The sequence below is a fragment of the Panthera tigris genome, chromosome A2, assembly GCF_018350195.1.
Source record: "Panthera tigris isolate Pti1 chromosome A2, P.tigris_Pti1_mat1.1, whole genome shotgun sequence".
Classification (NCBI taxonomy): domain Eukaryota; kingdom Metazoa; phylum Chordata; class Mammalia; order Carnivora; family Felidae; genus Panthera; species Panthera tigris.
Genome location: NC_056661.1, coordinates 428,663 through 440,697, shown reverse-complemented (window position 1 = coordinate 440,697; position 12,035 = coordinate 428,663). Strand labels below are relative to the sequence as shown.

Below are 12,035 nucleotides of genomic sequence, written 5' to 3'. Positions count from 1 at the left end.
TGTCCTGGCCACTGCCACACCCCAGAGCCCATCACTGGGCCCTGCTGACAGTGGACATTGGTTAAATGAACAAATCCTCAGGGGTGAAAGGGGGTGGGAACTGATGTTGCCCTATGTAAAAAAAATTTTTTTTTATTAAAAAAATTTTTAATTATTATGCTTATTTATTTTGAGAGGGAGACAGAGTGTGAGTGGGAGAGGAGCAGAGAGAGAGGAAGACACAGAATCTGAAGCAGCTCCAGGCTCGGAGCTGTCAGCCCCGAGTCCCAACAGGGCTCGAACCCACTGACCGCGAGATCATGACCCAAGCCCAAGTCAGAGCTTAATCGACTGAGCCACCGAGGCGCCCCCGCCCCCCCCCCCCGCCCTTTTAACGTCTATATTCAGAGATGAGTAAAGGAGTCAGGGCTCCAGGGGCCGCACTGAAACAGGACTGGGAGAGTCTGGTGGACTCGGGGCTGGGGGCTGGGGTGGGGGCGCGGCTTGGGTCATTTCATCTGTCTCCTGCCTCTGAAATGGATGCCCCCCTCTTTCCTAGCTCCCCAGGCCTCGGTTTCCCCGACCATCCCCTGGAGGCTGGGTGCCCCGCCCACCGGCCTCCAGGCTTCGGGGGCGGGATCTCGCTACCCGCCGCCTCGGTGTCCCCGTCTGTGCCCCGGGATCTGGCTGGCCCTGCGGCCTCGGTCCCCGCCCCGCGCGTCCAGCCTCCAGGCCCCGCCCCGGCCCGCCTCTGGGCGCCCGTCACTTCCTGCTCGGCCCGAGAAGGCCCTGCCGGGCGGCGGCGGCGGCGGCAGCGTCCGAGCCATGGTCGCGCTGGAGAACCCGGAGGGCGGCTCGGAGGCGGCGGCGGTGGGAAGCGCCCCCGGCGGGCGGCGGACGCTGTGAGCGCGGCGGGGCGGGCGGGGCACGCCCTCCAGGACTCCGGGGCCCCTCCCCTCTCCCCTCTCCCCTCTCCCCTCTCCCCTCTCCCCTCTCCCCTCTCCCCTCTCCCCTCGGGTCCGGCTGCAGCCCCAGGCCCGCCCCGCCCCTTTTCCTCGGGGGTGCCCCGGACCGTGGTGGGGGTGGGAGGAGGGGGCTTTGTCGTCCCCCGGGGGGATCCCACCCCCGACCGGCCCGCGCGTCTGCTGGGCGGAGGGAGGCACCCGGTTCGTGCGTTGGCGTGCCCCCGGGGCCCAGAAGTGCCCGCGTATTGTCTCGCTTTGGGGGTGTCGTGCGCCTGGCCGCCCGCTCGGGTGAGGTGGCGAGGTGGTGTCGCTGCGCGCCGCGTCCCCCGAGTCCGTTTTGGTGTTGCGGGCGCTAACGCGCAAGCCGCTGTCCCCCCACGCGGGGTCTGCACCCCACAGCCAGTCCTGTGTGCGCCCCGTGGGGTTTTCCAGCCCCCACCCCCCGAGGACACAGGGCTCTTTGTTCGTGTCTGAGTACTTAACAGATGGGGGGGGGGGCTTCAACACCGGCTCAGCGGGAGCGGGAGGGGGCGGGGCCGCCGCTGCAGGTAGGACCCCAGAGGGGCCGGGCACACTTCCGCGTAACCGGCGTGTTTACGCCGAAAACCGCGCTGTCGCCCCCTGGTCCTGTGGGGGGGCGGGGGGGCGGGGAGCGAGGATTCGGCTGCCTCGTCGTCCGTCCGTGTGCTGGTCACTCCAGCTTCTGTGCCTCAGTGTCTCCATCTGTACAAGGAGATATACCAGCGGCCTCTTCTCGCAGTGCCTGGGACGAGGTGGGGGGTGTCAGGGACCCTGCGCTCAGAGGTGCCCCGCAAAAGGACGCGCGCATTCTGTGTTGTCCCAAGCGTCTCATTCTGTTTCGTTGCCGCTGTGCTGTTACGATTTCCGCCCGGTACCTGCCCGGAGGCCACGTGGGTCTCCACAGACGTGGGACTTCCCTTCTTTGAAGGGGCCTTAAGCACCCAGAGCGGGTATTGACTTGCCAGGTGGGTGCCACCGCGGCACCCCGTGTCCCACCACCCCCCCCCCCCCCGGGGTGTGGCCGCTGCTGGGGGCCGCGGGGCCCCGCCCCAGCCTGAGTCACCTCCGCTCCGAGCCCTCCCCCCTTGGTTTCCTGCTTCGGGAAGTAGGTTCCTCTCTTGCTTGTTCCTGGGGGAGGGGGACCGGTGCCAGAGAAGGTACCCTGGAGCCCAACAGAGCAGGTGGCAAGAGGCCCCCTTTCAGAACCCGCGGGGAACAGAACTGGGGGAGACAAAGGAGGCTGTTCTCCCCAGACCCAAGCTGACTTAGCAGCTGTTTCTACCTGGGGCCTGTCCACCCTCACTGGACAGGCACCTCGAGGACACGGACATTTCCTGAGGCCTGTCAGGTCCAGGAAGCCTAAGGCACCCCGTCTGCGTTGCCGGTTTCCCCATCCGTAAAGCGGTCTCTGTGGGCAGGTGGCGGGGCCACAGCAGGGGCGGGGCCGACCCCATCCTGTCTGCAAGGGTGTAGTTCGGGAAAGGGGGTTTAAATAGTAAATAGATGAGTAGACCATCTGGTTCTGGGCAGCAACAGGTGAGGCGGGGTAATGGGGCTGATCGGGCTGTCCAGGAGCACGGCGGTTTCTCCCAGGAGGCGGCATTTGAGCCCACGGCAGACTGTGCCAAGAAAGGGTACTTCCGGCAGAAGGCTCAGCAAAGGCCCTGAGGTAGACTGTTCCTGGGGGCTTTGGGGCACGGTGAAGGGGCCCCTGGGTCTGGAGCAGAGGATGGGGCGAGGCACTGATTTTTGCTGTGTAGGTGTGTTTTACACAACCTTTGTGCTGCCGCATGTCCCTCTCCCGACAGCCTTCGTGACAGATCCGATTTGCTGGGCACTTGTGGGCTGCCTTCTCTGTCCTGCCCGCTTCTGCTGTCCTCTCTTCCTCGAGTGGGGACCAGGCCCGGTCGTTGGCCCTGGAGACCACACGTTTCTTGTCTCCTGCTGGAATTTGGTTGAGGTCAGCAAGCTTGAGTTGGTGGTGGGACTCCATTTCCAGCGCTCGGCTCAGCGCAGGAGGCCCACGAGAGGGTGGTGAGCCCTCCAGAAGCCTGTGGGGCCGGACACAGGCCCCTGTGGTCCCTGCAGGGCAGGGCAGGGCTTCTGGTGCCACGTCACGATGGAGCTGGGCCTTGCCCTCAGGGTTCTGGGGAGCCATGCATGGTGGTGGAGCATGGGTCTCAACCCGCTGGGTCTCAACCAGGTGTGGGGGGTGGTCTGAGGGGCCCAGAGGGAAGCAGGAGGCTGAATGGTTCAAGGGGGTGTTGCTGTTCTGACCAGGTTCAAATCCTGGCTCTGCCACTCTCAAGGGGTGATGGGGAAGCCCCATTTCTCCGAGCCCCAGGTCCTGAGGACTCAGCCCTGCTCTGACATCTCCTGATAACCACCCCCCCCTGCCCCCGCCGGATGCGGACTCTGTTATCAGCCCCACCAGGCTGCCGTTCTGGACTCTGTCCAGCTGCCAAGGTGGAGACATAGGCACTGGAGCTCGGGGAGAGCTACGGTGAACTGGGGCCTGGGGTGGGCCTCAGGGAGGCAGCCCTCAGTTTGGATCCAGCCTCACAGTCACTGGTTCTGTGCTGACTTGATTTACCTCTCCCCGTGCTGGCCGGCCGCCTTCCTCGAGACTGTGGGATCTTGAGATGATGACTTTGTGTCTCAGTTGCTAATTTGTTTAATGGGCCTCAACATAGTATCACCAGCCTCCTGCATGATAGTGATGGTGAAAATGAGTATTCACAACAGCGTGGCAGAGGGGGTGAGCTCCCCATGACAGGAGGAAACCAAGCAAGTTGCAGCTGGGTTGATGTCTGCCCTGGCCCCTTGTGGCCCTGAGTGTCCCCTTTCAGGGCTCACAGAGGCCATTTGTTGTTTTTTTGTTTTTTTTTTTAATGTAAGCCCCAACACAGGGCTTGAACTCATAACCCAGAGATCAGGGCCCGAGCTGAGATCAAGAGTCAGATGCTTAACCAACTGAGCCACGCAGGCGCCCCACACAGAGGCCATTCTTATCCTAACTTGGCAGAGAGTGAGCTGAGGCTCCCGGTTCCACCGTGAAGCATCCTAGCTAGGATTTGAACTCGGGGCTGCGATTCCAGGACCCGAACCGTACCTCTGCCGTGTGCTCCTGTTGATGGGTACTCGTGCGTGTGTGAGTTTATTCGTCAGACAGCAGCATGGATTTTGGCAGAAACTGTTATCCGGGGAGCCCGTGCTGCTTACCTGCTCCACTGTGACCTCATGCAGTGCTGAGTCTCATCAGCCTGTTTGCTTTTTGATCAAGATGTAATGGCCATTCTACAGAGGACAGATGCTTCAGGCTGGGGACACTTTACATGTGTATAGACCCCACGGAGCACTCGCTTCATTCCTAACCCCTACAAGGTCTCTGCCACAGTCCTGGAGTTTCACGGTTTTCTAGAGCCTACTGGTGGCTTGGAAGGAAGAGGCCACACTTCTGTTTTTAATTTGTGTCCTGGGAACTTTGGGTACCAGAAAGTTTGGGGGGGCATTTTGGACTCTGAGTCCTACTCAGTCTTGGAATTGTGGGATTTTTTTGAGAACCGATGCGGCAGTCGGTTTTCGGACCACCTGCTGGGTGCCAGGCTTGGTGGGTGAGTGTCTGCGTGGGGACTTCGGTGGACGAGGCTGGCAGTCTACGGTGATCAGGAAAACAAAGCAGTGACGTATTACATAAGGGGGTCGGGGTCTCCCTGACAGGTTAGAACAGAGCCAAAGGAGATGTTCAAAGGAGTGAGCCATTCAGACGCAGGGGGAGCGTGCACCGGGCAGGGGGTACAGGCCGATGGGTGGGACGGCGTGTGGCATTGCTGGAGGGGCGGTGAGGAGACCTGTGGCTGGAGCAGACAGAGGGAGAGGGAGTTAGGACACGGGAGGGGCCATCCTGGCGCCCAGACCCTCTGAGGGTCAGGATCCACCATTGCCCCTGCAGTGTGAGGGTTTTGTGGCCCAGTGGGGACCATCCCCCCTGTGGTCTGGGGGTCGTCAGGGGCTGACCTGGAAGGCCGGAACTTGCCAGGATGTTTCCATCTAGCAATCCGTCCCGGCCCCGGCCCCGTGTCGGGTCTGCAGCTGGCCCGTGGGTCCCCAGTGGGACGCCCGGCCACGCTGCTAATTCATCTACACATTAATGCCATTTGCTTGGAGGACAGCAGATTAGTTCCAAGGGGGGCACATTTCGGGGGGACTCCAGGGACAGAAGGCAGATAGACTTGGCCGTCACCTTCAGCTTCCGGGGATGTTTCTCAGTGTATCTGCTGCTGGCATGGGGGTTGCTCCATTAAATCAAGTCTTTTGATGGGGCGCCCGGCTGGGAGCCCCACATTGGGTACAGAGATTGCTTAAATAAATAAACTTTTAAAAAGTCTCAAAAATAATAATAATAAGGCCTCTTGAGAAACTCCAAGAGGAGGGCAGTGTTCAAACCTGGAGACTCTGGGTCCCAGTAGCTGGCGGTAAGATCCGGAAGCCTGGGAACTTTTCTTGGCCACCCACCCAAGGTGTGAATGCAGGCCAGTGTCTGCTCCTCTCCGAGCCCCAGTTTACTAATCTGTCATCACGACTGTACGGGCCTCCTGGGTGATGTGACCATGAAACAAACGGCAATGTTAAGGGTCTAGGGCTCCCGCTGCTGAGGGAAACCAAGCGGCAGTGGCCACGGTGGGGGTCCTGGCCTGTGTTGGCCCTGAGGCCTGCCTCCCCACCCCAACCCCGGCCCACAGGCCCCTTCCGGGCTGCCTGCCCGCTCTAGCTGGCTCCCAGGTGAAGAGGCTGTCGGCGTCCAAGCGGAAGCAACACTTCATCAACCAGGCTGTGCGGAACTCAGACCTCGTGCCCAAGGCCAAGGGGCGGAAGAGCCTTCAGCGTCTAGAGAACAGTGAGCGGGGGCTGGGGGCACCTCCTGGGGGGTTCCTGGGGCCCAGATGAGAACGGTGTGCCTGTTGGTATCATCTGGTGCTTTTACCCTGAGTCTGACCCTGAGCTGGCAATGCTGGCGGTGGGCTATAAGGAGCTCTGGGCGTTGGAGCTGAGGTTTTGAAAGATGTATAGGAGTTCAACGAGCCAGGGAGAAGGAGGAGTTCTGGAGGTGGAGGCTGGATGGTTTCTGCGCCTTCTGGGAAAGACAGGTCGAGCACGGGGGTGGGGAGACCAGTGTGAGCCAGAGCGTAAAGGCCCTACATACAGAGGCCAGGGGAGGAAACATGGTCCTTGGGTTTCTAAGGAGACTGGGGGGCCCCCAATGCCACCCCCCAGCCCAGAGACCATCTGTTTCCATCTAGCCCAGTACCTCCTAACGCTGCTGGAGACAGACGGGGGCACAGCTGGTCTGGACGATGGGGACCTGGCCCCCCCCGCAGCACCCGGCATCTTCGCAGAGGCCTGCAGCAATGAGACCTACGTGGAGGTGGGGCCCCCGTGCCCTGGTCACTGCCTCCCTCTGCTCCGGCCACGCGGGCCTCCTCTCTGTTCTCGCTTCTGCTGCCGCACGTGGCCTATGCTGGTCCCTCGGTCAGGAGCACCCATCTGCACCCATCCCCCTCTGGTTCCTCTATGCCCACCCTCTCTGTTTCCCTGGGGATCCCCAGACAAAGCCAGAACTCCCACGTACCCCAGAAGTTTCCGGCACTCCCGACTCATCTGCCCCTCATTGGGAATGAAGGACTCCACCGAGGGCACGTTTGGTCCATACCAATCCCTGCCAGAGGAGCGGTCTGCGGGCACCCTGTAGCGGGCAAACGTGTCTACAAGGGGTATTTCCGCACACTTTGTGGCCCTCTGTGTGCATTGGCCATATGGAGAACCCGGGGCTGAGGACGCCTGGGTCCAGCGCGCCTCTCTTCTAGGTCTGGAATGACTTCATGAACCGCTCTGGGGAGGAGCAGGAACGGGTTCTCCGCTACCTGGAGGATGAGGGCAAGAGCAAGGCACGGAGGAGGGGGCCCGGCCGCGGGGAGGATCGAAGGAGAGGTGCGGGCCTGGACGGGAGGTGGGGGGGACCAGAGGTACGGAGGGTGTACGCCTAGCTGATCCTGTGCGGGCGGGCCAGGGACGGGGAGGAGCCAGGTGTGTGGGCGGTGCTCGGAGCAGAGGAGGGGAGGAGCCAGTGTGTGGGTGGTGCCCGGGCAGAGGTGGGGAGGGGCCTGGTGTGCGGGCAGGCCAGGGACAGGGAGGAGCCAATGTGTGGGCGGGGCCTGGGGGAGAGGAGGGGAGGAGCCAGTGTGTGGGCGGTGCTGGGGGGAGAGGAGGGGAGGAGCCAGGTGTGTGGGCGGGGCCCGGGGGAGAGGAGGGGAGGAGCCAGGTGTGTAGGCGGGGCCCGGGGGAGAGGAGGGGAGGAGCCAGTGTGTGGGCGGTGCTGGGGGGGGGAGAGGAGGGGAGGAGCCAGGTGTGTGGGCGGGGCTCGGGGGAGAGGAGGGGAGGAGCCAATGTGTGGGTGGTGCCCGGGCAGAGGTGGGGAGGGGCCTGGTGTGCGGGCGGGCCAGGGACAGGGAGGAGCCAATGTGTGAGCGGGGCCCGGGGGAGAGGAGGGGAGGAGCCAGCGTGTGGGCGGTGCTGGGGGGGAGAGGAGGGGAGGAGCCAGTGTGTGGGCGGTGCTGGGGGGGGAGAGGAGGGGAGGAGCCAGGTGTGTGGGCGGGGCTCGGGGGAGAGGAGGGGAGGAGCCAATGTGTGGGCGGTGCCCAGGGACAAGGGGAGGGATGCCGCGTGTGGGCGGTGCCTGGGGGGAGTGGGGAGGGACCCAGCGAGTGGGCAGTGCTTAGGGGAGACGTGGGGAGGAGCCCGGGGGGGGCGTTGCCCGGGGAGGGGAGGAGCCTGGTGTGTGGGCGGTGCCCGGGGACAGATGTGGAGGAGCCGGTGTGTGGGGCGGGCCAGGGGCTTGCTCTAGACGCTGCCCCAAGCCCAGAACTCTTGCAGAGGACCCAGCCTACACACCCCGTGAGTGCTTCCAGCGCATCAGCCGGCGTCTGAGAACTGTCCTCAAGCGGAGCCGCATCCCCATGGTGAATACCAGGCCAGGCCTCATCTTTTTCCACCTGCCTGTTTTTTTTTAATTACCTTTTTTTCCTCACTTTCTCAATTGGTGGTGGTGTCAGGGGTAGTCTGTTACCCAGTGCAGGTGGTATTGGAGACAAGGCAGTACACAGGCCAGTGTGATCAGAGTGCAGGAACTGGGCCGGGAATGGGCTTCCATGAGGGTGGGAGGGGCAGGGGCAATGGCAGTGGGTACTGCGGGATGTGTAGGAGTTCACCAGGAGGAGGGCACAGGGGTTCAGAAGCATGGGGATATCTCAGTGCCTGGTATCTTCGGAAAGGGTTATGTAGCTTCATATAGCAGGTCAGAAGCCACGTTTGAACCCAGGGCTTTGGGCTCCAGAGGCTCCCCTGGGCATGGGGCGTAGACAGCTTGGCCCCAGCCTCATAGTTGGCCTCACCCCTAGACCTGTTTCCCCTGCAGGAAACTCTGGAGACCTGGGAGGAGAGGCTGCTGAGGTTTTTCTCTGTGTCTCCCCAGGCCGTGTACACGGCCATGCTGGACAACAGGTGACAGGGTGGGGGTGAGCCCAATGTGCCCCTCCAGGGACTGGCTCTGGCTCTCCACCGCTTACCTTCCGTTCCTCTCCAGTTTCGAGAGACTCCTGCTTCACGCCATCTGTCAGTACATGGACCTCATCTCAGCCAGTAAGTGCTGCCGACCCACGGGGCCCCACCTGGCTGATGCACCCTGGGGACACCAAGGCCCGAGTCACAGAGGGTCTGGGTACTGGGGGGGCGGTGCTTCTGGAGGAGGAGGGACAGCATGAGCAAAGGCTCTTGCGCTAGTTCGAGTTCTTTGGAAGCTCCCTGTGCGTCTGGCTCCATGCTGGGTGCAAGGTCGTTTAGCTGCAGCTCCCCCTGCAGCCCCCCTCCACCGTGCCACCCAGGTGACTTCGGCGAGTCCCCCTCCTGGGGCCTGTGTCTCCGCTTTTACCACGGGGGTGTTCTCAGGACACAGCGCCCCAGGGAGAGTCCTCACCGCCTCTGGGTGCGCCGCCTCCTTGCTCCTCTGCTCCGCCTCCTGCCCGGAGTTGCTGAGGTGACGGTTCCCATGGCAACTCAGGGACGGCCCCTCCCACGCTCCCTTCCCTTTGTTCCCACAGACTCGGGACGGAGGGGCTGGGCTGGGGGTGCTTCCCCGCAGGAGTTGGGCCACGGCCCGGACACGGAGGAGGAGGGGCCCTGGCAAGATGGGAGGAGGGGAGATGGAATGAGCTCGGGTGTGCATGGCTGGTTCAGGTTCGGGAGCGAAGGGAGGTGGGGCGGGTGGGGGGTTGGGCCACTCGAGCCCTGATGCGGAAGCAGCCCCCCACCCCCACCCCGCCACCCCCCGTGAGGGCAGGGATGGAGGCGGTGACCTCGTGTGCCCTTCCCCCATGCTGCCCTCATCGTTGCGCCCCCTGCCCCTTACAGGCGCCGACCTGGAGGGCAAGAGGCAGATGAAAGTCAGCAACCGCCACCTGGACTTCCTGCCACCAGGGCTGCTCCTGTCCGCGTATCTGGAGCAGCGCAGCTGATGGCCGCCCCCCTCCCCCGCCCCCAGCCTCCCCTCCCCCAGGCCTCCCGTGCCATTCGCTAAAGTATCTTTATTATTTGGAGGATTTTTCCCTGCAGACGTGCGCTACCCCTGGGAGAGGGGGCTATCACTCTGACTCCTTCCCAGCCCGCCTCTCCCAGATAAACGCGGGGCCCTGGCCCCCCACACCGGACTGTCCCGGCCTTGCAGCTCCCCGCTCCGGGACTTGAGTTTGAGCGAGGAGACCCGGCCTGGTCACTTCCGTGTTCCTTCCTCGTTCAGCTTTTTCGGCCCCGTCTGAAACTTAAGCAAGGAGCGACAGGCTGGGTTTTTATCACTTTTAATGAATTTGGCATGATTTGTTGTAGATTTTTAAATTTCCCTTTTGGGAAGAAAAACCAAAAACTTGCCCCAACTGATAAATCGGGGGACTTTGTTCCAGTCCCTGTTTGATCCTCCCCCATCCCCCAGCTTTTGGCTCGGATGTGGGGGAGGGGGGGGCCTGGGGCTCCGCCCCTTTTTCCAGGTGTGTTCTGTCGTGTGCGCCTGCGCGTGTGCCTCACGCCCTAGGACAGGGGCTGCATCTTAAAGGCTGGTCTTGCCACCCTTTTGGAACATGTTTGTCCTCCACGGGTGGCTTTTGGTGGCTCTTGGGGCCCCATCCAGCCAGAAGCCTCTGCCCGAGGACTGCCCCATTCCCTTGTCCGTGTCCCTTTGCCCTTCCCCTAGCCTAGCTCTGGCCTGTTACCTTGGGCTGACCTCTCACTGGCCACCCTGGCATGTCCCACAAGAGCAGGGCTGGGGACCCCTCCCGTGTGTGTGTGTGTGTGTGTGTGTGTGTGTGTGTGTGTGTGTGTCCAGTTGTGCTTTGGGAAAAGTGGAGAGTTCAATAAATCTCTGGTGCTCTGGTCTCTGGTCTCCAGCTGTGGGGCTTTCCTTGGGGGTATGGCTGGGGGTGCACAGAGGTGCTCAGGATGTTTGGAGTCTCAGTCGCTGAGGGCCGCAGGCCTGGGGATGAAGCCTTACACTGCGGAGGCCTGTAGGGAGAGGCCGCTGGTTCTGCCGCCTGGCTCGTGCCCTTCCCAGGTGCCCACGTTCCAACCCCAGCTCCACCATTTCCCAGCTGCCCACCGTCCAAAAAGTCACTTGTGTGATCGTCCTGGGGTGGCCAGGACAAAGTACCCCAGCTGTGGCTTAAAACCACAGGAATTTCTTGTCTCCCAGTCCTGGAAGCCGGAGTCCAGGCAGGAGCCCAACCTGTGGCAGGGCTGTGAAGCTCCAGGGGAGGGGCCTTCTTGCCTCTTCGAGCTTCTGGGGGTCCCTGGCGTTCCTTGGCCTGTGGCCACCTCCTTCCAGCCCCTGCCTGCGTCTTCACGTGGCCTCCCTGTGTGTGTCCCGGATTGGCCCAGTGTCCTGCAGGATGAACCCAGCGGGGGGTTCAGACGCTGAGGGAAGTGTCTCGCTGGTGCCATCACACTGCTGACATTGACCCCGGTCTCCCGGCTGGGGATGCTGGTGGGGCTCCACACTGGGAAGCTCCTTCCCCGCCACACTATCCTGGCCGGAAGGCGTTACCGCGTTACTGTGTGCCCCCCACACAGAGGACTGGGGGCTGGGAACCACCTCCCTGAGGACAGAAGATCTATGTTAATTATTGAGAATGCTGCAGGGACATTTGTCTCTTCTCCCCCAGGCGTTCACTTACGCAACCATTTGGGACACATGAAGATTTACTTTCTAGTTCGGTGGGCCATCCGGTATTATTTATCCTGGTCACGGTCCAGGTTCGGCCCTCGCAGCCTTGGGTCTCTCTGAGGCACCCCCATCGTTGTGGGGTTTTTATACATGAGCCCCGGGATGCTCCCGCTAGGCCTGTGTGTTTCTGCACGGAGCCTGGTTCCTTCTCTCGGGCCAGGTCTGGGCGCTTGGGTGTGCGGGGGCCCGTTTAACAGGCATCCTAAGAGTTTTAAGGGCAGACACTAACTCGCGGAAGTCCACGTGGCCGACATGGACGCCGGAGGCCCGGGGTCCCAGAGGGTGCGGCCACTTGCACGAGGACCCTTTCCCCCTGCCCGCGGGGTGCCCCGGCCGGGCCCGAAGCCTCCTGCTCTCCCCTGCAGCCCGCGGGAGGACCCGAAAATCAGGGAAGGGCCTCCAAAGGGAGAGTCGCTTCACCTGTGGAGCCTCCGTTTCCCCGCTCGGGAGAGCCCAGAGTAGAGCAGCAAAATATGGAACGCTTCACGAATTTGCGTGTCATCCTTGCGCAGGGGCCATGCTAATCTTCTCTGTATCGTTCCAATTTTAGTATATGTGCTGCCGAAGCGAGCACGAACCCACGGTCTAGCCGAAGGATATTTATAGTGCCCAAACAAAACGTCTTTACACAAAGGGTGAATTCTTTTAAAAGGAGTCAGCGACCCATCTTTCTCCTAGGTTCCTACAACCTATAGTGCGATCAAATGCGATCACTCACTGAAACTGAGAAAGTGTTCATTGTTCCACCA

General features: G+C 62.1%; 1 protein-coding gene, 1 long non-coding RNA gene and 1 other non-coding gene across 3 annotated transcripts; 1 reads left to right on the top strand and 2 right to left on the bottom strand.

Annotated features, from left to right (window-relative positions):
* Nucleotides 1-741: 741 nt before the first annotated feature.
* Nucleotides 742-9,756, top strand: R3HDM4 (R3H domain containing 4). Its single transcript, XM_042977497.1, has 8 exons — nucleotides 742-881; nucleotides 5,708-5,862; nucleotides 6,266-6,390; nucleotides 6,830-6,953; nucleotides 7,896-7,981; nucleotides 8,437-8,522; nucleotides 8,605-8,660; nucleotides 9,429-9,756. Exons 1-8 carry the CDS (start codon nucleotides 805-807, stop codon nucleotides 9,530-9,532), a joined length of 813 nt encoding a protein of 270 aa, XP_042833431.1. The 5' UTR covers nucleotides 742-804; the 3' UTR covers nucleotides 9,533-9,756.
* A 522-nt stretch (nucleotides 9,757-10,278) lies between these two features.
* LOC122236498 lies at nucleotides 10,279-11,830 on the bottom strand. Its single transcript, XR_006214560.1, has 2 exons — nucleotides 11,707-11,830; nucleotides 10,279-11,488 (listed from the first exon to the last, which is right to left on the bottom strand). It is a non-coding gene; the product is annotated as an uncharacterized LOC122236498 (long non-coding RNA).
* Nucleotides 11,754-11,860, bottom strand: LOC122236742. Its single transcript, XR_006214994.1, has one exon. It is a non-coding gene; the product is annotated as a U6 spliceosomal RNA (small nuclear RNA).
* Nucleotides 11,861-12,035: the final 175 nt, after the last annotated feature.

Excerpts from the sequence above, each read along its gene's own strand:
- R3HDM4 (XM_042977497.1), top strand. The coding sequence starts at position 805 with ATGGTCGCGCTGGAGAACCCGGAGGGCGGCTCGGAGGCGGCGGCGGTG. Across the intron at positions 882-5,707 it reads CCCGGCGGGCGGCGGACGCT|GCCCCTTCCGGGCTGCCTGC; the intron begins GTGAGCGCGGCG and ends CCCGGCCCACAG. Across the intron at positions 7,982-8,436 it reads AGCGGAGCCGCATCCCCATG|GAAACTCTGGAGACCTGGGA; the intron begins GTGAATACCAGG and ends TTTCCCCTGCAG.